At 41.2% G+C, this 25,824-nt stretch overlaps 1 protein-coding gene across 16 annotated transcripts in view; it reads right to left on the reverse strand.

Annotated features, from left to right (window-relative positions):
* Nucleotides 1-25,824, reverse strand: part of nfasca (neurofascin homolog (chicken) a) — a 95,308-nt gene that overhangs the window by 27,217 nt on the left and 42,267 nt on the right. For 8 of the 16 annotated variants that reach the window (XM_062987064.1, XM_062987074.1, XM_062987073.1 and 5 more), the window contains exons 3-24: nucleotides 23,671-23,831; nucleotides 19,225-19,242; nucleotides 17,933-18,038; nucleotides 16,401-16,606; nucleotides 15,267-15,389; nucleotides 13,952-14,122; nucleotides 9,937-9,990; nucleotides 8,463-8,574; nucleotides 7,962-8,146; nucleotides 7,744-7,875; nucleotides 7,503-7,646; nucleotides 6,839-6,950; nucleotides 6,588-6,754; nucleotides 4,615-4,762; nucleotides 4,379-4,509; nucleotides 4,076-4,117; nucleotides 3,186-3,287; nucleotides 2,888-3,085; nucleotides 2,354-2,424; nucleotides 1,285-1,507; nucleotides 1,086-1,201; nucleotides 554-764 (exon numbers count right to left, since the gene is read on the reverse strand). In XM_062987064.1, coding sequence (XP_062843134.1) covers nucleotides 554-764; nucleotides 1,086-1,201; nucleotides 1,285-1,507; nucleotides 2,354-2,424; nucleotides 2,888-3,085; nucleotides 3,186-3,287; nucleotides 4,076-4,117; nucleotides 4,379-4,509; nucleotides 4,615-4,762; nucleotides 6,588-6,754; nucleotides 6,839-6,950; nucleotides 7,503-7,646; nucleotides 7,744-7,875; nucleotides 7,962-8,146; nucleotides 8,463-8,574; nucleotides 9,937-9,990; nucleotides 13,952-14,122; nucleotides 15,267-15,389; nucleotides 16,401-16,606; nucleotides 17,933-18,038; nucleotides 19,225-19,242; nucleotides 23,671-23,764 — 2,866 coding nt within the window. In that variant the 5' untranslated portion in view covers nucleotides 23,765-23,831. The remainder of the gene's footprint in view (nucleotides 1-553; nucleotides 765-1,085; nucleotides 1,202-1,284; nucleotides 1,508-2,353; nucleotides 2,425-2,887; nucleotides 3,086-3,185; nucleotides 3,288-4,075; nucleotides 4,118-4,378; nucleotides 4,510-4,614; nucleotides 4,763-6,587; nucleotides 6,755-6,838; nucleotides 6,951-7,502; nucleotides 7,647-7,743; nucleotides 7,876-7,961; nucleotides 8,147-8,462; nucleotides 8,575-9,936; nucleotides 9,991-13,951; nucleotides 14,123-15,266; nucleotides 15,390-16,400; nucleotides 16,607-17,932; nucleotides 18,039-19,224; nucleotides 19,243-23,670; nucleotides 23,832-25,824) is intronic. The other 8 variants (XM_062987078.1, XM_062987068.1, XM_062987075.1 and 5 more) reach the window with 6 other exon arrangements.

Raw genomic sequence — 25,824 nt, forward strand, 5'->3', positions numbered from 1 at the left:
GTATTATTTGGGTGGTGGATTATTCTCAGCACTGCAGTGACAATGACATGGTGGCGCTGATGGAGTTTTTAAACACCTCACTGTCACTGCTGGACTGAGAATAGTCCACCTACCAAAAATATCCAGCCAACAGCGCCCCGTGGGCAGCGTCCTGTGACCACTGATGAAGGTCTAGGAGATGACCAACTCAAACAGCAGCAATAGATGAGCGATCGTCTCTGACTTTACATCTACAAGGTGGACCAACTGGGTAGGAGTGTCTAATACAGTGGACAGTGAGTGGACACGATATTTAAAAACTCCAGCACAACACACACTAACACACCACCACCATATCAGTGTCACTGCAGTGCTGAGAATGATCCACCACTTAAATAATACCTGCTCTGTAGTGGTCCCGTGGGGGTCCTGACAATTGAAGAACAGGGTGAAAGCAGGTTAAAAAAGCATGTAGAGAAATAGATGGACTACAGTGAGTAATTGACAGTGAGTGTAGAAACAAGGAGGTGGTTTGAATGTTATGGCTGATCAGTGTATAAGATGAACACCTTACCGCCTTCTTTGGTCTGAAACTCCGCGATGTTGCTGTGTGGCCCCTCGTATTTGTTGTTGGCCACCACCATGTACATCTTGTACTTGCTGTAAGGTACGAGGTCGGTGAGGAGGCCAGTATTCTGAGCCACATCACTGAAGAAACTCTTGGTTTGCTTCTCTTTATTCACCTTTATGCCATTCGCCAGACTGGACTCCCTCCAGTAGTACAGCTAAAAGAGTGGACAAGAAAACCTTGAGACCCTTTGATGTCTACATGATTGGTTTGGAAAGCTAGGACATACTGATCCAAATGACAGGTCCCCTCGTTTTTTTAATTTTTAAATGTTATTTATTTATTTTTTTGAGGCAGGCATCAAAGTTAAAATGTGTTTACACTTTTAAAATGCAGACAAAACAAAAAGGTCGGTCAGTCAAAACAAAAAGATTCAAAAGATGAAACAAATCACAAATTCTTGTTTTGCTGCATTTTACGAATTGTCCCAACTGTTCCGGAAGCTTCACGAGAGGCAAACTGAAAGATACGAACTCACCTTGTACTCTTTAAATTCTCCATTAACGGAGCTGGGATTGACCGGGATCCAGTGCACGTTCACTTTGCTGCTGTTTATTTTTGACACCCTGAGATCGTCCGGGGCTTCTGACGGCCCTGACGAGAAAACAAAGCCAAAATTGAAACAACTGGTTTAATTAACAAACATACGCTTATTAAAAATCCTACTTAATACTTACTGTCCTCTCCTGAGTAACCGATTACTATGTTTGATTGTGGGCCTGGTCCGAAGTCGTTGACGGCCTGGATCTTGATTTCATAAGGAACATAGGTCTCAGTATTAGAGACCTCATGCTTTGTGCTAGTAGTGGTAACACTGTTCCATTCCTCCTGGGAATCTTTCCTCCTCCATGAGACCACGTATCGTAGCTCAGGCCCATTCCTTTCGGTATCTAGAAGAGGCTGAAAGCACGAATGCATTCATGGGATTGGGTCACTGCAGGAAACTGGCATCAAAAATGACATTACAGACATGTTTGAATGTAGGGGCGGCACGGTGGCTCGGTGGGTAGCACTGTCGCCTCACAGCAAGAAGGTCCTGGGTTCCCCGTGTCTGTGTGGGTTTCCTCCGGGAGCTCCGGTTTCCTCCCACAGTCCCAAAACATGCAGTCAGGCTAAACGGAGACACTGAATTTCCCTATAGGTTAATGGGTGTGTGTATGTATGTGTTTGTGTGTCTGCCCTGCGATGGACTGGCGCCTAGTTCAGGGTGTTACTGTGTGCCTTGCGCCAGTTGAAAAGCTGGGATAGGCTCCAGCACCCCCATGCAACCCTGATTGGATAAGCAGTTAAGAAATTGAGTGAGTGATTGAATATAATAGGGTAAGGCAGGGGTAGCTCAGTGGTTAAAGTAACAGACTAATGATCAGAAGGCTCCTTATTAAGACTCTTGTTAGGCCTACTGTTATGCCCTTGAGACCTATTTACACAAATACTGTGCATATACTGTGCTGTGGATTGTTGCCTTGTTGCATAGACAAATTGCACTTGAGCTTCACTTCAATGGCAGGACTCACTGACGATGAGTCACTGACATACCCTTAGGAACATCTTCACAGGTGAGCCACTTCTATAAGAGTCCCAGCATTATAGAAATAGCTTATTAAGCATTCTCCAGGTACTTCAATAGCCTTGATTTGACCTTTTGCCTATTCAACTACTGCTGAGTAAAGAGTAAAGCACAACAGTAACCAACCCACCGACTGTTTATGGTATGTAAGGTTTAAACTACAAAGGTACACAAATTACCTTCCAAGTGATCTCCATGTTGGTTTTCTTGGTGCCCCACCCTTTAAGGCCATTGGGAAAAATAAAGGGGGCTGAAAAAGAAACACAAACAAGATTTCAGAGAGGGCCAAAACAGTGGCTGTATGGTAGAGCTGGGATTCAAACACATAACCTGGCAATTGATACCCCAAGCGCAATCAACTAGGTTGGTATATAGGTTGTCTATATACGCTGTATAGACAAAAGTATTGGGAAAACCCTTGTAATCTTTGGTTCAAACAATTACTAACAGATGCAATGAATCAGTTATATAAAGAGCACAGTTTAGGAAAGGTCCTTTCCTGTTTAAGCATGACTGTGCCATCGTGCAGAAAGCAAGGTCTATAAAGCCTTGAAGAAAAACCACAAAGCCCTGACCTCAGCTCTACTGAACAGCTCTGGAATGAACTGGAACATCAACTGAGACTTTCTTGACCAACATCAGTGCCCAGCCATACAAACACTGAATATTGACTGAATGGGTGCATGTGTGCGTGTTTAGCCTGAATAACTCACGAGCGCCACTGGTCTGGTAGCGGGCAGATGGAGGACTCGGTTGGCTCTGGCCCACACTGTTGATAGCGATCACACGGAACTGGTAGTTTATAAAGGGTGACAGACTCAGGCTGACAGAATTCTGATCCCCTGCATAACTGGACAGATTTTGCCATTCGCCAGGCTTCCACCGGTTCTCTTCATACTGAACAAGGAATTCTTTAAAAAATGCAACAAATTATTTCAGTTATTTCATTTCAAGCTGAATATGCAAATTCAATGATACATTTTCAATAGAAGTGCTACGGTGCAATCTCACCTGTAACCGGACTGTTGTTTTCATTACCAGGGACCCAGGTGAGGCGGACAGAGCGTGCTGATAGGTCAGACAGCTCCAGATCCTGAGGAGGATCCGGTCGGGCTGAAGGAAACAACGCTATTACATCACAGTATACCATAGTGGTTGTATTCAAGGCGCCAAATTCAGCATTTGGGTTATTAGACTTAATGATTACCAATAATTATTACAAGAAACAAATAAAAAGTATGTGGACAACTGGCCGTGCTGGACATCCCATTCTTAAACCATTGGCATTAATATAAAACAGTTGGGGAGTTGCTCCCCATTTGCAGATAACGACTTCCCTTTTGGAAATGTGTCTGTGGAAATATGTATCCATCCGGTAAAGAGAAATCTTGGCTTGCAATCAGCATTCCAATTCATAAAATAGAGCTTTGCATCTGCCATTGAAATTGAAATGCTCTAACCAGCTTAGGATTCAGAGCGGGGCTGGTGCATAAGGCAGAGGAGTTGGAAGTAGATATGGTAAACAACTAAATTAGACCCCTAGCCTGACCAGGGAAGAGCTGCAGACTATCACGCCCTCACAAATATCTCTTCACCTGCCAGAGATGAGGTCTCACAGAGAGCAGAATTACAAATTGGGAGTCATCTGTGAATTAACCACCCCTAGTGCAGTCACTCATACAGCCAGCTGAGGTCAGAATTACATCCGCAATGAGGAACCCCTTTAGTTATTCCCCCCATTAGACACAGCCAATTGTGTCTGTGTGTGGGAGCCCAAATAAGCACAGCACAGCTTAAAAATGATCAAATAATTATAGTAATTATTTATTAATTAGATTAATCTATTGACAGGAACACGATAAAAATATGTCTACGGAAAGCAGAGTAGAGCAAAGCATTACCTGCAGAGGCACTAGTAACTGAAGGAGACAGGGAACCATTGTCTGTGAGGTCAAAGGTTAAATGTTAAAGGTTAGTAAGTTCATTAGTAAAGCAACTAAATACTTTAATATCTATGCTAATGAGCTTGAGAAAAGAGAAAGAGGATACTACTGAGAGTTACTACTGAGTAAGATTACTGTATTTACCAACTACAGAGAGCAACAGCAAATTACACAGACATGCATTATCCATACTACATATTATTAGACTGAGTTATTGTACAGGTGTATATGTATAGGTGTGTGTGTGTGCACATGCATTACCCTGAACAGTAAGGCGGGCGGAAGCGGAGTCCTGATCCAACTCTGTCGTGACCGTACACGTGTAGGTTCCCTCATCCTCACTGTTGACGTTGGTAATGGACATCGATTCTTCATCCTTCTTATATTTGCTCCTGAAGACAGTACAGACACCTTCAGTTAGATTTAGAATAGAGCGAGATGGGATAATGGTACAACGGCACAGTGTAAGGAAGCAGAGAAACCCTGGAATAACGTACAGCCATCCAAAATGCAAAGGCTTGTAATTTTTGAGCCAGGTCACAGTGATGGCAAGGGTGTGGTCATGTTTAACCTTGCAGTCAAAGCGAGCAACACGTCCTCGGTTGACAGATAGGTGCTCTGGAGCCCGGACAATCCGTGTTGGTTCTACAGGGAAACAAAATGGGTTAAAAAAACCTCACTCATTGTACAATACACAACTTTCGTTCCTTTTCTGTTTATGGAAATACAGCATCTTACTATGTCAAGTAAAGCAACCAATTCCCAATGTACCAACGTGTACATGTAGGACCTGATGTAGTCCCCCAAAGTAATTTGTCATGGCACATGACATCCCAGTTCAAAACCATAGGCATTAATTGTGTCTTCATTTCAAAAAAAGCATTTGTTAGGTCTCAGAATTCATCCCAAAGGTATTCAGTGGATTGGAGGTCAGGGTTCTGTGCGGGCCACAAAGCATGTTTTGTGCACATAGGAGAACAGTCATGCTGCCCCAGAATTGCATGCATATGATTCATTTTAAATACCTGTCAGCAGTGGGAGTGAATGAAACACTTGAGCTCAATAATTAGGAGTGGTTTCGACATACTTTCAAACAAAGTGTATCATTGCTGGTTCTGCAGTTAGTGTTTCATTAGTATGGTCCACATTTTAAGGATGTACTTGATTTCATGGTTTGTGCCCTTCACTACAAGGGTGGGAGCATATTACCACCGATTACCCAACCCTTACCAAGAAGAGCAATTATCACGTGCCCCCTCCGATAGTCATGCAGTTTGTTTTCACCTGTCAGAGATGGGTTCTTACAAAAAACACTATCTTCCTCAAGCATAGCCAATTGTGCCTGTGTGGACACCTTGCCAGGTCGAAATGTGAAAAAGAGTGGTGAAAGAGTGGTGAAAGAGTGGTCTGTTGAATAAATTACAACTATGAAAGTCATTTGACAAGTGATAATTCCTGTGATGGAGTAGATTGCATTACTTTCAGTTTTCCTGATACCCAACTACTAGAGGAAGTGATGTGTGTAGTAGATATCTGGAAAGGACTGCCTGCTTCCATTAAAACACATTATACTATTATATTATACATATTACGGCAGTGGACACCTCCTGGCCGGCTGCAAATGTCCTAAGAACAGGAAGCCAGTAAGAAGGCAATTGAATAACTTACATATTAAGAGAGATTTCATAATAATCCTTATTGATCTGCTAGCATGTATAATGGCAATGCATAATAATATTCAAGTTACTCGGGAAAGAAACTGTATGCCGAAAGTGAGTGTGAAAATGAGTTTAGGGGTTTTAGCCACACCTAACAAGTGTATTAAATAAACTGTATACATAAATAAATGTTGTTTTAATGGGCAGAGCCAGCCTAAGAGCCACAAAAGTGAAGTAAAAGCGAAAACCATGATCCTTAGCCCAAAAGGAAGTCAAGACAGAAATAGTACAGAAATTAAAGAACTAAGAACTGAGTTGTTACCTAACTGCCAGCTACTCGATCCACCAATGTGTGACAACTCAAGTTCTCCAAAAAGATGAATGAGAGGGAACTCTGGTGGCGGCTTTTTAAGTGCAAATTTAGCAGAACGGCTACTCTATTAATTGACCATGTACAAATCTAGGAGTGCCCTGGAGGCAGCTTGCATCGTGTATAGTTGAGATGGCAAAAAGGCCATAGATAAAAAGTGTGCCATGCCAAAAAGAATGCCAAAATTTGAGAAAAGGAGTCCCTCCAGCTGCTGTGTATTAACACTTAATGGGGCGCAGAGACTACCATTGAAGTACCGATTAAAGAAACCACATGGTCATGTATTGTAGTCGGTCTATCTGGCAGCTGGGCCTGTTACAAAGCCGTTATCTTAACAAGTGTAAAACAAGACTTTGTAAAGTAGTCTGGAAAATCCACTAGTAGCACTCTCACATCTGTAATAAAGCAGTCTTGAATCTCTAAAACTGTCACCTACGCTCACCTTTGACTTCCAGACGGACTTGATCCTCCGCCTTTCCCAATATGTTGCTTGCCACGAAATTGTACGTCCCCTGGTCTTCAGGCCGAGCTTGCTTGATCTCCAGGGTACCGTTATCATGTATACTGTACCTTTTGTCATCCAAAGCGATGTTCACGCCATTTTTAAACCTAGACACACATACACATTTGTATAGCACGGCATATTTCAGCATTTTGTACATGAAACCGTTGAACGATCTCTGTGGCACTTACCAGCGTACGTATGGGAGAGGTGAACCAAAAAAGGGGCAATTCAGGAAGGTTGGATGGTTCTCGATCACCTTAATCAGCTGGTTCCTGGGTCCTAGCAACCGGGGAGCCATGTCTGTAAGGGAATGCTTTGGCTTAGTTACACCATGATATGCAACTCGGTGTCGTTCATTCATCATCACAGACAAACGACTTACAGTATACAGTTATGTAAGCAATTGAGAGTCAAGGGCCTTGTTCAAGGGTCCAAGAGTGGCAACCTGGCAGTGGTTGGGTTTGAACCAGCAACCTTCTGCATACTAGTCCAGTACCTTAACCGCTAGGCTACAACTGCCCTACAAGTGCATTATCATGGGTTAGTCTGCAACAAGGGACACAAGACATAGGGCATTGGAGCAAGCTGACACATCTGTGCTGCCAACCATCACAAAGTGATGATGGTGAAGTGAATGGGGTGGCACAGTAGCACAGCTGGTAGATCCTATGTTCAATCTCCACACCCTCTGGTTTCCTCCCACCTCTCAAAAACATACCTAAGGTGAATAGGCTGCTCTGAATTGTTCCTAGGTGTAGTAAGTGTTTTCAGGTGGTGCAAACCCATTGCAGCCCAGGCAAAAAGAAAGTGGTTATTAAAAATGAATGGATAAATACATTTCCAGTTTCTTACCAAGTATGCTGACAAAAGCATTGGCCAGCAAGTAGCCGTGTTCATTTGAGGCATTGCACTGGTACACTGCACTGCTGCCGATTTGCACAGATGTGAAGATGATTGAGTCACCGACCACTTGCCTGCTTGGGTTTTCTGGTGAACCTAAAAGAAGACAAAGATGGTACAAAAGACATATTTTATTGATTATTTGCACAGGTTTAACTGTTATATTAAGATTTTTCTTTAGGTAGACACTTACTCTCAATTGACTCTCCATTTACAAGCCACTGAATGCTGGGTTTGGGGTTTCCACTGGCTAGACACACCAACTGGCCGTTCTCGTTGGGCGCAAGTACCAGATTAGATGGTTTATTTAACCAGTAGGGGGCAGCTGTGGGGAAATTTAACAGCAGAGTATTAAAAACAACTCCTAAATGTCAATCTCAAATGTAAAAGGGTTACTGCTTTAAATCCTACCTTTAACCTGGACGGAGATGGAGTGGCGAATGCTGCCGATCTTGTTACTAGCCATACAGACGTATTCCCCAGAGTCCTCCTCTGAGACGGACACTATACGTAGGGTTTTATTATAGCTCTCCAGTTTGACCTTCTTCTCAGGCAAATCCCCACCTTTCTTAAACCACTTGATTCCAGGAGTAGGCCTATGGGAGGACGGAACAGAGATAAAGCTAGTGTGGATGGTTTTTCATGGTAGGTGGGTCTACAGGTTACTACTTCTATAGAAAGTGAGAAACAGTGAGACTAAACATACACTATATGGCCAAAAATTAGGAGCACAACACCATGATCTTGTTGGACAATGGTTTCATAGTGTCTACAGTCATGATAACAATAATCATTTAAGATTATAATTTTTTACATTGATTTTTGTTAGTAATGCGTGTGACTAAAACACCATTAGGAAGTTTGTCTGAACACTTTTAGCAATATAGTATATTCCATTACTGAGTAACTCACACTCCAGCAGCGATACACTCCAGGAGCAGCTCTTCCCCACGGAGCACAATCTTGGAGCTGGTTGTTCCCGAAGGTGACTGGAAGGTAGGTGTCGTTTCAGGGATGTTACGTGCTGAAAATTACAAGATTAATTAATTACTATTTGTTCAATGTAGAAAATACGAAAGGAAGTGGCACAAAGACAGGAGTTTTTAGTCAGTCCAAGCCCAAACAACATGTAGAGGAACAATATACTTACATGCTATTAGTAACAAAGTTCATTTAACAACATATAAACAGTACAACACTTTATTTATTTACAGTTTACAGACATTCACATACATTTATAAGGGATAAGTCTTGGAATATCAACAATTGGAGTATTCCAACCCCTTGACTTTATTGTGTTATGGATTTGATTTGAATAGAAATAATTTGTAACCCCCCCCCCCCCCCCTTTGGGATTAATTACGTTTGCAATACTTTGATGCTACATTTTAAGGTTTACTGATCTAGATTTAGGCAGTTTATCCCATTCTTCATAGCAGATCCTCTTTAAGATCTGTCAAAACGCATAACTAGAGTTTGTGAACTGCTTTCTTTAAGTATCTAGGCTTTGGCTAGGCCACTCAAGGACAATCAGCGATTTGCCCTGCAGCCACTATGCACCAGTATTGATTCGGCTTTGTGCTTTGAGTTATTGTCAGGTTGAAAGGTGAACTGTTGCTCCAATTTGAGTTTAACTGTGATCTGGAGGAGATTTCTGTCAAGGATGTTCCTGTAATTGGCTGCATTTATCTGTTCATCAGTTCTTTCCAGTCCTCCTGTCTGAGCCATAGCATGACCATAGCTGGACAACAGTTCAATTCTCAATCTGAGAACACAAAAAACCTCTGAGTAGTTTGAGACAACCTGATTCATGAGTTTTAGTTTATTTGGTTTTGACTTTGGAATTACAATATAAACCAATTAATAACATATTAACAGTACTTGCAAAGCATATTGCAGATGAAGGGTCCAACAGTGGCTTCTGGACTAAGCAGGGATTCAACCATCAACCTTCTGGCTGATAGTACAAATCCCTAACTATCGAGCTACCACTACCCTATGTATATGACTTCTGAGGGCAACTAGTTGCACCCTGGTTTTTGGGTGGTGGGAGAGAATCTATTCCATATTCTGTTTGTGTAAATCAGAAAGTATTAAGTAAATCCAAATTACAATAATTTTTACAACATAGACACATATACACATATAGACACAGGGAGAACAAACTCACAGACACTGATCAAAGATGTTTAAGCCCAGGTCTGCAGGATCGTTAAGTCGTGTGACACCCACACAACCAACTGCACTAGGCACATACAGTGATGTTAATCTAAGGTTATTAGCAGAATAGGTACTAGTCCAGTTAGAAGACTGCCAAAGTGGCACTACAGCTGGTTGGTGAGAAGAAAGAGCTGCAGAAGCCAGATGTTCCTTTTGTGTGACTCACCACCATACACGTAAGTGTCGTTCAGAAAGGACAGGGTCTCATTATAAGGCTCCTCTGTGGACACAGTTACATCATCAGTTCATGACGTTCATTCAGCCTGATTCTCTTCTCACCAACACAACCACAATGTTTAACTTCACTTAATCCTGACTGAACAGTTCAAAATTCAAAGACTTGCCACATGTTCCTAAAGCTGTAATCTTATAGGAGAACCTACGACATGGCCAAAAGTATTTAGACACCCGAACTTCCCATCCATATGTGCATGTTAATATGATTGTTGTGATCATAGTGCTGTGGAAACAGCCAAGGGTTTCCATTAGATCTTAAAACAAGTTTGACTGTGTTGAATAACGTCAGGGTCAAGGGACAGTCAAGTTCTTCCAAACCAAAATTGACAGACCATGCAGACCGTGCAATTTGGCATTGTCCAAATTTTATTTAAAGCAATTTACGAACTGTATTATATTATAGATATTTTCCTGTATGTATTGTCGCAGTTTGAATATATCTGCACTCTGGTGACCCCTGCTGCTTGCACAGCTGAGACTGACTATTATTGGTAATAGTCTGGTATTGTATGCCAGACTATTACTACAGTTCTGTGTAGCCTTTCAATGGCAACTGCCAAACCCAGATTTAGTCCAGAGAATTGGACTGCTCAGGAGTTCAATAGTGGTGTGTTTTAGTGGTGTTTTTTGATAAACACTCAGGGTCCCATTTACTGATCTTACAGTTTTGTGTGCAGACTAGTTAGCAATGACTGTAGCCAAACCCAAAAATTAGAAGGTGTGTCCAAATACTTCTGCTCATGTTTTGCTTTGTTGAGAATCACTGACTGAAAGAAAACAGAGAAATCATTAACACAGAATTCCATGTAAGCACTGATGTCATCCATGAACAGCCATCAACAAAGAACTGGGAAACAAAGAATTCTGTCAGCTGAAAGTAAGAGGGGGTTGGGTTCTAGAACTAAAAAGCTTAAAGCTGATTGGATCAATAGAATCAATACAAGGAGGCTCTCATTAAAAATTCACTTCATGTTATAACTATGGGATCCCACAAACTATGGGATTTTTCCCCTTCCCCTTAATATACTTTTTATATTTTATTTTATTTTCTGTGTAGAGCAATAAATACAATCTCGTGGTACTTGTACAATGACAATAAAGGTATTCGTATTCGTATAAACTACCTTTTTACAATACGAATCACTTAAGTCGTTTAATAATTGTACTTTTCAAGGTGTTATGGGACACAATAATAACTCACAGTCCAGACTAAGAATTGTTAAAATCATTATATTTAGCGACTGGAAAGTCTCTTGCAATGCGCAAAAACTATGATACATCCTACATCATGCTTTACAGCTGAAGATAGTCTGTGTGTGTTCGTTTAGTTGTGCTTTTGGTGGAACCTTTGCATGATACCCACGTTTAGAAAGCATCCCTAGAATTATTCTTCCAAGGTACTTGTTTACATGACTGAGACACACCCAAAGCCCAAACTTCCAACACTGAAGTGTGATTTTTTTTCTGCCTGTGCTGTGAATGAGCAATCAATGTGTTTAATAAAACATAAAAAGTACCATTTTTTTGTTTGTTAATCGTTGTTTTTTTCTAAATTGTAGTGAAAAAGTCCCTAATGATAGTTATGTGGATAGAAAATGTTAAAAAATCGAATGTAAAAGTGTAGTAAACACGGTAGAGCACAGCCTGAAGAATAGCATTAGCTTATTGTAGTACCAGGGCACCGCCAGCAGATGGCCACATTCTACACCACACATGCAGTATCAATCCTTCAATACTCATCCCTAGGCTAGTCTCCTGGGGTTAGATTTCTACTCTGATGACTTTTAATCACCAGAGTAGAAATCTGGAGAATCTGTTGGGTGATTCTGGCTAACATATGGGTGAGAAAGTACACCATCAGGGAGGAAACAGACCATTTGAATTGAATAAGGTAATCTACGCATGCTGCCTGAAGGTGGAGCTCAAAGTTAGGAAGACATTCGGAGCAGCAGTGTCCCAAACTGCAAAACACTGTACAAAATAGTGCACTTATTAGTGCACTTAAAACTGCATGGTTACACACTGTTTAGCACATAGGATGTCCATGTCTTAGAAGTAAAACAATTAAGTACAAATAAATATTACACTTTGTATGGTATGAATGAACGAGTGCATGTCTGTAGTCATTAGGGTTGCCACCTGTCCTGGTTCCAGGACCAGTGCCAGTTCTCTCCCATGGGTTTCTGTTGCATACCATTGTTGCTTCCCATGTTTTATTAGGCAGTCAATCAGTTAGCTTCCTGAGGGTCCTTGGGCATTAAAACGGCAGTTAACAATAGCTAACTGCGGCCGTTCAGGTGGCGCAGCGGCTAGAGTTGGGGTTTCGAATACATCGTATCAAATCTCAGCTCTGCCTCCCGACTGGGCTGGGCGGCTGCATGAACAACGATTGGCTGTTGTTCATAGGGTTAGGGGGTAAAACGTCGGATCATAGGTCCTCATAACTGGTGCAACTGTGGCCCCTGATGGCTGACTGATGGCGCCTGCACAGGGCTGAGGAATAATGTTGATGGGGGTGTGGGGGTATGTCAGTTGAGAGGTGTCCTCAGTCAGCGGTGAAGGGTCGAATCAGTATAGAGGACGCAATCAGGGTAATTGGACACGACTAGATTAGGGGAGAAAATTGGGGGGAAAAAAGTGGGAAAAATAGAAGAAAAAAAAAGCTCTTTGTGCTAAATCTACTAATTAATAGTAGTTATTCTAAAAAAAAAAAAAGGCCATTAACGTGGTGGGGAGACGAAAAACGAAGATAAGACTGCATACTGAATCTGACAGACCACTTAAAAATAAAATAAAATGTTTATTTTACTTCAAAAATGACTTATTTATTTATAACAAAGTACAACACAGGGTGTTCAGGTGGTGCAGCGGTTAAAACACGCTAGCACACCAGAGCTTACATTTCGAACTCGTCGGTTCGAAACTCGAAACTCGAAGCTCTGCCATCTGGCAGGCTGGGCGGCTACATGAACAAGGATTGGCTGTTGTTCATACAGGTTGGGAACCGAATAGAGACCTCATAGCTGATGCAATTGCAACCTCTGCTGGCTGATTGATGTCAGGGAATAATGCGTTGATCAGGGTTTGGCTCTCCGTACACAAAGCTGATCTGCGTATGAACTTGCCTCGTACAACACATGGCTAAAGCCAACCCCGGGCGATTAAACCCTAGGGCAAAAGTGGTCCGTCAGTCATCAGCAGTGATGGCATAGTTACCTTGAAAAAGTAATCTGATTTCTGATACTGATTACTCCTAAGTAAGATAAATAAAATAATTTTTTTTAAAGACAAATAAATAACAAAAAGACGATAAATATCCAACATTTTGGCGAGTGGGGTTTGTAATGAGTCTAACTATGGTGATATTACGTCATCACGTCATCACTTGACGTTGGTAAGATGGCGGATGTAGTATGTAGCAGTGTTGTGTGCATACTGCATACTTCTGTACTGAAAGTATGTACTTCTTTACCGGCTGAGTAGTGCATACTTCCTCCAATCTAGTACGTACTCTGTAAGTATGCGATTCCGGACGCAGCTCGTGACTTAATTGTCGCATAGGCCAGACGTCACTCCCCGAGACGCAAGAAGAAAGCAAAAATATATCTTTTTACTAAGGAAAATGACAAAAAATAGTAACGCACAGTAACTTGGATAAGTAACTTTAATCTGATTACTGGATTGGAAATAGTAACTCGTTAGATTACTTGTTACTGAAAAATTTGGTCAGATTACAGTAATGCGTTACTAAGTAACGCGTTACTGACATCAGTGGTCATCAGTATGACAATGTTCCATTTTTTTTTTGTCAGACATAGGTGGCAACCCCAGCAGTTGTACAGGATGTCAAAATGATAAAATTCTGGTGTTAGGACTGTTAAACTATGACAATAGCTGTACTCGATTTGCAGCCAAGTTTTTCAAAAGAGTTGGTCTTAACTTACTTGTCTGCACTTTGAGGGTGAAGGGATTCTTCTGCTGGATGGTGTTTGTGAAGAGAAAGCGGGCGTTGCAGCTGTAGTCAGTGTTAGAATCTGTAGCTAAAACGTTGGAGAAATACAGATCCCCGTTCAGGCCCATGGATACTCGCTTGTCCTGTTTTATGGGCATCATAGCTGTAAGAGAGGAATACATTCTTTAATGTAGATTTTATGTGGGTGTTTTAAAGTTGGGTATGTTAAACTTAGGATAAAAATACACCGATCAGGTATAACATTATGACCACCTTCCTAATACAGTAGACCCTTGAGTTACGAACCGTCTACCATACAAACATTTTGGGTTACGAACGATTTTTTTAACTTAACGTACGGACAAATTTCGGATTACGAACAGAAATTCGCGAAACATGTGACGTCACGAACAAGTTAACTCCGACCGTCTCTCTCTCTATATATATACAGTGAGCGAACATTCAGACAGCGGACGGTGTTTTTTCTGTGTTTTCTTTATATTTTGTAAAATTCCATATTAAAATGTCCCCAAAGAAGATGCAGAGCAAGTGCAGTGGTGAGAAAATGAAGAAATCACTATTTATTGTGTTGTATAATTACTCCTGCCAGTAGCTGTCACTGTGTATCAGACAGAAGGGACAGTGAGTGAGAGAGAAGAAGGAAATCGCTGAGTAAAGTATTCTTTCTTTTGTGCAATTACACCTACAAAATACAACACTACTGAAATAAAGAAGGAAATAATAGAGAAATATGAGAGTTATTGTTGTTTCTGGTAGATACATTTTATATAAAAAGAAGGAAATGTATTATGGTGTATGATACAGCACACGTACTGTACTGAAATGTGATGTGTTTTTTTTATGTACAGTACAGTACTACTGTGTATTGTTTATTATTGTTTATTACAGTAATGTCTATTCTATAATTTAAGATTTGAGGGAAAATATACTTGTATTTATAACAAAAAAGACTTTTTAAGACATTAGAAAGGTTAGATAAGGGGGGGTTTGGGAGGTCTGGCTGTTGGATCGATATGGAGGACCTGCACTCCTGCTGATTTTCCCGGTGCCCTGAAGCAGCCCCAATCCTCAATACATAACACATCATACTTCATATTCATCATATTTATTGTGTGTTTTGTGTTTGTGCACGACGCCCTTGTTTTCCCATTCATTCCTTAGAATTGCTCTTTGTGCTCTAGGTGGAATATTTGCATAATAAAATGGTGCAGTGGCTATTGTGCTAGCTTGGGTTCACATTCACATACGTGCACATGACAGGCTAAAAGACAGGAAAGAAGACTTACCACTGTTTATCCAGAACGTTTTGGGAGGAGGAAGACCAGGAGGAGGGTTACAGGCCAGCACAAGTGGTGACCCTTCACTGACCGCAACTGGCTCCAGATTTTCCTTAGGCCACAGTGGTGCCTCTGAGGAATCCAAGACAGAATCAGTAACTTGTATTGGCCTGTATTTCGGTCCTTCATAAACAGGGCATTGGTCAAAAGTTTATGGACATCAAAATGGCATTTATACTCAACAAAGTATTCACCTGGTATGTTACATTACATTACATTTTCGGCATTACATTACAGTTACAGTATACAGTCTGAGCAATTAAGGGTTAAGGGCCCAACAGCAGCAGCCTAGCAGTGGTGGGGCTTGAACCAGCAACCTTTGGAGTACTAGTCCTGTGCCTTAACCACTAGGCTACGACTTGCCTCACTAACTTGTATGTCTCTCATTCACTTTCTTAACCCTTATCCAATTAGGGTCAGGGGGAAAGGGGTGCTGGAGCCTATCCCAGCTTTTAATGGGCGCAAGGCACACAGTAACACCCTGGACGGGGTGCCAGTCCATCACAGGGCAGACACACACACACAACACACACATACACACACTCATTCAACCTATAGGGTAATTCAGTGTCTCCAATTAACCTGACTGCAGGAGGAAACCGGAGCTCCCGGAGGAAACCCACGCAGACACGGGGAGAACATGCAAACTCCGCCTGGGGATCGAACCCAGGACCTTCTTGCTATGAGGCGACAGTGCTACCCACCAAGCCACCGTGCCGCCCTCATCTGGTATGTACATAATTTTATAAGCTACACGTACCATGAGCTTACATCTAAAATATGTTGTGGGTGTACAATTACTGACTGTAGCCCAGTTGTCAATTTTCAATTGAAATGAACCCCCATGGGCGCTTGGAAAGACACGATTAGCTGAGGGTCTGTAGGAAGCAGAGAAACGGTTGAACAAAGGTTCCCTTGGATGCGTCCAGATTAGGAAGAAAAGGGGGCAAATTTGAGGTGATGAACTTGCTGTTCATTGATGTTTTAGCAAAGGACATTACTACAGCTTAGAGGTGTCCACATTCTTTATTCTGCGTTGACCACTCACGGCACACTGATTTCAGTACAGATCTGGCAACTCACTTGACACCCGTAGCAGTATTTTATTGGATATAGCGATGCCAAAGTCGTTTAAGGCGAAGCACTGGTATTCCCCCTCAAAATCCTCGGGCTTTCCATTGTTCCTGAAGCTGATCTCCAGTGTACCCGAACGTTTCCGCATGGACACATGGTAGTCCTTCTCCACCCTCTCCAGATTAAAGAATTTTCCATTCCGTCTCCACCAAAACCTGGGCAAAGCAAGCAGGCAGTTTTACCAATATTACACGTACACTCGTATAATGTGATGTGATGAGTTATATAATTAATATAATATAATATAATATAATATAATATAATATAATATAATATAATATAATATAATTAATATAATATAATATAATATAATATAATATAATATAATATAATATAATATATAATATAATATAATATAATATAATATAATATAATATAATATAATATAATATAATATAATATAATATAATATAATATAATATAATATAATATAATATAATATAATATAATATAATATAATATAATATAATATATGGCCAAAAGTATGTGGACGCTTGTTGGACATGAGCTTATTGGACAGGTATCTGGAGCCATGCTGGCTGCAGTGCATACCACAGCTGCTGGAGGGTATGTTGGGAAGGATCCATAGAGCGAACATGACCATCGAGGTGGTCCAACAAATGCTCAATTGGGTTCAAGGCTGGGGAATTAGGGACGGCCCCCTAATTCCCCAAACTTGTTCCCAATTGAGCATCTGTTGGACCACCTTGATGGTCATGTTCGGGTAGTACTTGGAAGTCTTGGTCATGCTCTTCCAACCAAGGATGGATCTACATCCAAATCGGTTGAGAGTGCCTTCCAGGTCTCATCTACTCACCAATGCCAGCTCACAAAACGTGACTCGACAGTGTATATGTCCGCATACTTTTGGCCATATGTTGTTGCTGATTATTTCTGTATAATATTTATCAGGCTCATTAGAATCCATGAGTAACCCATGCGAACGTTTAATGAACGACCCTCTCAGTACACTATCTTAGCACAATAGCGCTCCTATGGCGAGGCTAGTGGCAGGTTACATAAAGCTCTATCCATTCCAGACAAACAGTCCAGCTGAATAAGCCCAGTGTGTTCAGCTGGTTCACGTACCTCTTGAGCATGATGCCCACTACCACTCTCTGAATATATGACAATAGAGACGAGAGGAGGTGACCGGGGAGACTGGCATTCTCCTTCTAAGCAGACAGCCTGGCAGATACTGTATAAAGCCACCTAACATTCTGCACTTAGCTTTTTTATGCCTGTGCTAATGGCTATCAAGTTCAATTAGAGAAAGAAAAGAGGGAAACAGGGACGAGTGGGAACCGGACAGGACAAAGAGCGGAATTGTGACAGGCCATGAGGGACTGGGAGACTCGACAGAGGAACACCAGCATTAAAAAACAAGACAGCACAGAAGAACTAAACAGCACAGTGGATGCAACTCTGGATGCAACTGGATGCAAGAGGAGAAGACACAAAATATGGCTTTGTTTTCTTACGTTGGCACCGGGTTCCCCTTGGCTTCACACTCGATGATGATGTTATCTCGCGGGTCGACGATGTAGTCCTTCGCCGACTCCTTCACGATAGTAGGGGGCTGTTTCACTGAGGCACAAGAGAAACCCATTACATTTTGAAGCAGCTCTGTGGATTAAACACTACATGGCCAAATTAATTATATGGACACCTGATCGTAACCCTGTTGAGCATCCCATTCCAAAACCATGGGGCATTAATGTGGAGGGTGCTGCCACCTTCTTTAACAGCCTTTACTTATTTGTTGGAATAGCTTTCCACCAAAAAGTTCACACACAAGTGCTGGAAGAAGAACAATGGGTGTATCAAAACACCTCAATTTAATAATTAAAAGGGGTGTCCATATACATTTGGCCATATAGTGTAGTTCTCAAGTTTGGAAGATTGTTAGTGTACGTTCTCATTGTCATTACATTGTAAATATTGTAAAACTCAAATACATCAATAAATTGATATCTGAATCCTGATAGTGCCATAGGAGGACTATTGGCACTGCCCAAGATGTAAGGAAAGGCATTATACTGCCCTAATAATCCACTAACTACAGAACTAACCAACAGACCCAATACGCTTGTCATCCATCCATATTCTTTTGTCCTTTGATCTCCATGCTTTCTGGTCTTTGCACAACGTTTGAAGACCCCACCCACTTAGTCCAGTCATCCCACCCAGCAGACTCGGTGGTCGATTATTGTCTTCTGCAGGCACTGCCAATTATGCCCGCTAGATGGCGCCCAGACGACCGGTGGCAAGCCAAGATTCAAACCTGGGTGTTCAGAATCTTGCCGCTGATGTGCTAGCGGAATATCCCGCTGTGCCACCTGGGTGCCACCATTTACTTATTCATCGATAATGGTCAGTCTAGCAAGACTACGTAACATGGCTCATGTGCTGAATGAATTCTTAGCGAGTCATGTTTCCTTTGAGTCGTGTCCTTCTGTGTTGCCATTTTGGCCGGAAAAGGGGGCACGGAGGTGCAGATGAATGATGTGTCAGGCTCTATTGTGCCTCCGTGCACCCTTTGCTGGACAAATCGGCAACTCTGACAGCAAAGCTGTCACATATAAACAATATACTGTAGGTTTTGGTAATGTATCAGCCTGTTTTATACACATCTGTATTCTTTTTCTACCTTTCTCCACTACAGACTTATTGAGTGACCATGATGTGCTAATTTTACTTTACTGTATGAGACGGGTGGGAGAGTCTCAGATTAGATAACACCTTAAAGATTAATGATTAATGAAGCACTTACAGTCCTGCTGGATCCTTGCTGTTAGTTCCAGAGAAGGGAAGGCCACAAGGAATAAAAATAAAAAAGAATTAGTGAAAGAGAAACAAACAGTGAAGTGGTGAGCAGCTGGAGCCTAGAGTTCAAATTACTCATTAGTATAGTTTAATAAATGGATATAAAAATTAATTACAGACACATATAGGTTGTATTTAGAGGGAAGTTATGGACGTTTTGCTGGTTAAGCACAGCAGAATTAACCTTAGCTCTCTTGCATTAGATTTTTATTTGTATATATGCTCTTTAATGGTGTTGATAGCATACTAGTACAGCATACTTACTGAATACAATAAAACAGGTTATCATTCCTTGTATCACCCAATTTTTGGGATCTAAATAAAAAGTATTATTATTTTTAGAGCCCTATTACAGCATGTTTGCTGTTAAGTTCTGTTGTAAGTCCCCATAATAAGAAATGACTTAATTAAGTGTATTAAGACAGACCAAAAGGTATGAAATTAATAAAACATTGCATAGGGCCAAATACAGGATTTTGAAAGGATGGCAACCTTATGTCAAGGAGATGCTCTACTCAGGAGAATAATGGCATCCTTGGAGCCATGAACAGATAACATATATCGGCTGTCCAGTAAACTGACTTTGACAAACTGACAGCAGTGTAGCACAGTTTGTACTTGAATTCCATCTCAAAACAACCTTTTATATAAATAAAATATTGACCAACATTAATTGGGAATACAGATTCAAGCATTATTATACGTTATTGGGTTATTAATATACACTGATCAGGCATAACATTATGACCACCTTCCTAATATTGTGTTGATTCCCCTTTTGCTCCCAATACAGCCCTGCAACTGTGATGCACTGTGTATTCTGACACCTTTCTATCAGAACCAGCATTAACTTCTTCAGCGATCAGACCACACGGGCCAGCCTTCACTCCCCACGTGCATCAATGAGCCTTGGCCACCCATGACCCTGTCGCCAGTTTACCACTGTTCCTGATAGACACTGACCACTGCAGACCGGGAACACCCCACAAGAGCTGCAGTTTTGGAGATGCTCCGACCCAGTCGTCTAGCCATCACAATTTGGCCCTTGTCAAACTCGCTCAAATCCTCACGCTCGCCCATTTTTCCTGCTTCTAACACATCAGCTTTGAGGATAAAATGTTCACTTTCTGCCTAATATATCCCACCCACTGACAGGTATCGTGATGAAGAGATCATCAGTGTTATTCACTTCACCTGTCAGTGGTCATAATGTTATGCCTAATCGGTGTATAAAGAAAATGTAAATATTTGGTTGGAAATAGGACATACCTGTTAATGTATGAGGTGTGTAGAAGAGAGGGGTGCAATAAAAAGACAAAAAAAAAATAATTTAGTCAGACACATTCACACAATGAGTGACAAATAATTAAGGCATGTTAATTAATAACAATTTTCTTTCTTATACAGACATTTTTCATGACATCACTTTAATATTCCTGCCTGGTCCATTCTGTGGGATAATAATTAATACAATTACTGTGCAGTATGAATGTACGGAGTGAAATCTGTCTTTCTGTTGTGCCATGTGAATTAAAGCAGATGACGTTCATTTAAAGGTCAGGACATCTTTCAAATAAGGCGTCTGTGTGCTAATGGTGTTTTGATAATAGGTACTGACAGGTGCAAGTCCGTCCCTGTGAAATTCATTATCCTACTTCAATAACTGCGCATATTTAAGATGTCAAGGGTCACATCATTATTAGAAATGTGTGTGTGTGTGTGTGTGTGTGCATTTGAAAGAACTATATAAAAGCAAAGATCTACAAGAAGGCAATGACAATCCTTAATAAGAGCTATCTTAGAAAAAGAAGAGTGGGGTTGTTGGTAAATTCAAAGCAGAACAGATTCCAGGTCCAATGCTAATAGTTTTAGTACACTTAAAAGCATCATTTTATTTATTTTCACTAATGGTTGGTCAGTGTCGCATTGGGTGGGTATACACCCTGGACAAACAATGGCATGCCAATTACACCAATACCATTACACCGCAACACAAATTCATTCACATTCACATTTTGGCCCAGCTGATTCAGTGGTTTTTTTTGAGCTGCCAATTCATCTGCATGTTATATACAATATATACAATATTCCCAAACCCTTCCATCATTATTACACCATCATAACAAAAAATAAATCATTAATTAATTAAAGAAAGACCAAAGATTATTCATAAAGTACCAAAATAATAAGACATTGTATAGGGATTTTGAAAGCATGACAGCCTTATTTCAAGGAGAACCATTGATAGATGCTCTACCCTGGAAAATAATGGCATCCTTGGAGCCATGAACTGATAACATACTGTATATCGGCTGTCCAGTAAACTGACTTAGACAAATTAACAGCCGGATAGCACAGTTATGTTATTATTAACTGTTTAGTACTGATGGATATATACCCTGCTCACACGTTTACACCTTGAGGTAGCACTGTGTTTTTATTTAGTGGTAGGAAACCCATGCCGACACCACAGGAACACTGAATCACTCTGAATCAGACTTTCCATATTCTGCCCATCCTTGATGTTTTCCTTAGACAGTATTAGCTTTTATCACATCTTCTGGACACAAAGACTGTACTAGACAGCCTTCTGGTTATTGTTCTTCTTGAAAGAGTCTTGTATTCTGAGGTCTTGAATCCTACTGACAGTGTTTAAAGGCTTCTATGATTTTGTCTTTGTGAGGTGTATAATTTAGCAGGTGCTCCTCTCTCTTGCTTAAAGAGACTTTGGGCTTTCAAGATCCTTTCATTCTGGCAACATTACCTGTTCTTTCAAAGCACTGACCTATTCTCTTTGTATCTGATAGTGAAACAGGGATTTGCTGTGCTTTATAGCTCGTTGTCTTGGCCTTACCTATTGTCCTGAAACCAACACCATTGAAAATCTTTGGGATGTATTGAAGTATCATTTGGACCAGTATCATTTGGACCATCACATCAGCTCCTTTGACTAAATGGGTTTAATTCCTTTTGTAGTAGATGGGGGTTGGGGCCCATATTAATACGCTACGCACAGTTTCGGAAAAGAACGTCCAACCGACTCATGGTCAGGTGTCCACATGTGTTTTGTCTGTTTATTGCTCAAACGCTGTGCTTTGGTCAGATGTGCTGCCCTGTAGATAACTTAATAGGAAGGAATAAAAATAGGAAGATATAGCCTCAGAGCAGAAATGAGAAAGGCACCAGGGTGGTCTAGACAGACTAAATTCTCCCGTATTCTCAGGAGTAGGAAGATCTCCTCGAGCGTTGGGGGTAGTTCTCTCTATTTGCTCTGGAATCATTTTTCATAAGGGTGAAGTGTGAAACCTACATCAGGATGCTAAACGGAGAACAGAAATAGATGAAGATGCAGCTGGATGGCAGGAAGGGGGGGGGTAGCTTGTGTTAGCTTTTTCTTTGTCTGATTTCTCCATAATCGACTGAATAATGACAGTTTTTGAAAAGAAGCAAAAGATGCTTGAAATGAAGGTGATTTATCTTATTATCATGTTAGTGTCAATGCAGTGCTGAGAATGGTCATTTAATCATCTGGTCAGTAGCAGTAGCAGTCCTATGGGGTTCCTTCTGACGAGGGGTATGAAGTGATGACAAAGTGTACAGAGCAACAAATGGGCTACAGTCAGGAACTGTATACCCACAGTGTTCATCTGTATGGTTGGTGTAGCTTCTAAAATAATCAATAAATATACGTACCACATAGGTTTACCTAATAGTGCTCGATGAGTAGATTTTTGCCCATAAAACAGCGGGATATTTCGCTAGCACACCAGTGCCGAGATTCTGAACTCCGGTCGGCTGGGCGCCATCTAGTGGACATAATTGGCAGTGCCTGTGATTTAGGGAGGGATGACCAGACTATGTGGGCGGGGTCTCTGAACGCTGTGTAAGGACCCTGATTCCAATCCAGGGTTCCAATCCAATTCCAAGCTGTTGGTAAAATCACCTGGCTGGACGTCTACATACAGACATCATTGGCTATGTCTGAAGGGGAAGGGGTGGGTAATAGTGGAGACCCTGTGATGGATTGGCGTCCTGTCCGGGGTGTTACTGCTTTGCGCCCAGTGACTGACCAGAATAAGGCGGTAATAACAGGTATAAGTAGTGTGAATTAATGACATTCATGTGAATTAAGTCACAATAATAAGAGCAGTGTGAAAGAAGACAGGGGGGTGAGGTTATTCCACCATTTAGTGCTAAAAAAATTCACATTTTTAATGGACAGCCACATTATCGTCCGACTAAACACCCCGATATTAGCTGTTCCTTCTGTAATCAGTATTACCCATTAGTGAGTGCAAACTACCATCATTCCAATTACGCCAATTATGCCAATTACGCCGGTAACCATAAGCTAATATAAGCGCCTGCCATTATGCTGCTCTGTATGACTTACGATCTAGTGGGACCTCGATGGGAGCTGCTTCCTTCCACAGCAGCGCAGTGATTGACAGCACAGCCAGAGGCCCCCAGTGCACCTTCAGCCACATCTCTCTCCTCCAATTGGCTGGCTCCAACCTTCCCAACTCCCTATCGGCTTCGATGCGCACCCTTGACCTACAAAAAGAAATAATCATTTTATTACATTTGAATGCATTTCATAAGACTTTCAATGACGTTTTACCTCAAGGGTACATCTATTCTCTGTTCTAAAATCTACTAATAAAAGTACATAAAGACTCAAGTACAACTTCTGGTCAAGATCCATTATAGAGATGGGTCAGCTTCTGCACCAGGACCTGTACGATTGGAGTCGGTGAAGCAATCTGCAGAGTCATTGTGCCGAGTCCAGACATACCATAGTGGCATATATCTCTAGATTTTACAATTTTAGAATTTGATGCCTGCAAAACACTTAAAAAAGTTGGGACAGAGGTGTGTTTACCCCTGTGTTCCATCACTATTTCTATAAATACGAGTTTTTAATGGTTTTGGAACTGAGGACACTAATTGTTGCAGTAATTATGGTATTATTTGCTGATAAAATTGTGTTCGTTATGCATTTCTCTCCCTTTTTCTCCCGATTTTAGTGAGCCAATTAGCTGCTGGGGTATATTCGCCTCCAATGCATGTGCTATCCTTCGAACCTCTTCTTATTTGCCCACAGCGCATGACCTCCACCTATGTACAGGTTCCTTGGGCTGCTAACCAGGGTCCTTACACAGTGTTGAAGACCAAACCCAATTATATGTCCGGTCTTTTTTTTACCCAGCAGTCTGGTGGCCAATTTTGTCTGCTACAAGCACTGCCAATTGTGCCTGCGAGGGAGTGCCTCTTATCTTGGGGAGTTCAGAATCCCACTACTGGTGTGCTAACAGAATATCCTGCTACGCCACCCAGGTACTAAAACGATGTTTCTGATACTAGGCTCAGACCTAGCCAGGAGAACAGTACCTACACTAATACCTACATCTATTCTAGTCTATCACAGGGTCCCACTCATCAATCCAGCTCATCAATGAGGAAAAGACTATGTACAGTATGTTACACTGGAGTAAAATGCTATGGGGCTTCATTTACAGCAGTGCTAGTGTATTTTTCTGCTCCAGTACATATGTCAGAGAGTAGCAAGCTCAGCCAGAAAGCTGACAATTTGCCCAGATCTCTCATCTGCTGAAGGTCAGCAGGAGATCCATCTTATAATGCGCACCATGTTACTGTGTGTAAGAGCAGTCCGTCCAGCCAACAAATATAAACCCTCTTAAATTATTAGCACCATTTAAGGTGCTAATACAACACACACTAACACACCACCACCATGTCAGTGTCACTGCAGTGCTGAGAATGATCCACCACCCAAATAATACCTGCTCTGTGGGGGTCCTGACCATTGAAGAACAGCATGAAAGGGGGCTAACAAAGCATCCAGAGAAACAGATGGACTACAGTCAGTAATTGTAGAACTACAAAGTGCTTCTATATGGTAAGTGGAGCTGATAAATTGGACAGTGAGTGTAGAAACAAGGAGGTGGTTTTAATGTTATGGCTGATCGGTGTAAAATATCCTACAGTACCATGCAATTACATTTTCCTACAGTACAGCAGGATATCAAGCTAAATGAAAGTAAAAAAAAACAATAATAATTGGGTGGCGTAGCTGTAAAACACTCTGGTATCCGCCAGCCAGACGCCTTTATGGACAGTCTGGTACATCTGGTCCTTTGACCTCCTGCTCCCACCCATAAAAAGCTTAAGAAGCTAAAGGTGAACTATTTAACAAGGCACTGAAAGCTACTCTTTTGCAAATTTATGAAAATATGTTCAACGTGGGACAAAATGTGACAGAGCACATATGCTAAACAATGTGCCAAATGCAGGATGGATTTATTAACTAAGACTTTTAGGTTTGCTATAGCGCTGGTCTTGTTGTTCTAGCTGGTGATCTCAGGTCGAATTACCATGTTAATTTTGAATAAAGATGCAAAATTTTTACATCTGTCCATATTTTCTGTATAATTGTCTCTATGTGTAATAAATAAACCAATACATGAAATACATTTAGAGATTAAAAGTTGTATTGGTTGTGGTGGAAAAGGAAGTTTAGGAAAAC

The sequence above is a fragment of the Trichomycterus rosablanca genome, chromosome 24, assembly GCF_030014385.1.
Source record: "Trichomycterus rosablanca isolate fTriRos1 chromosome 24, fTriRos1.hap1, whole genome shotgun sequence".
NCBI lineage: Eukaryota > Metazoa > Chordata > Actinopteri > Siluriformes > Trichomycteridae > Trichomycterus > Trichomycterus rosablanca.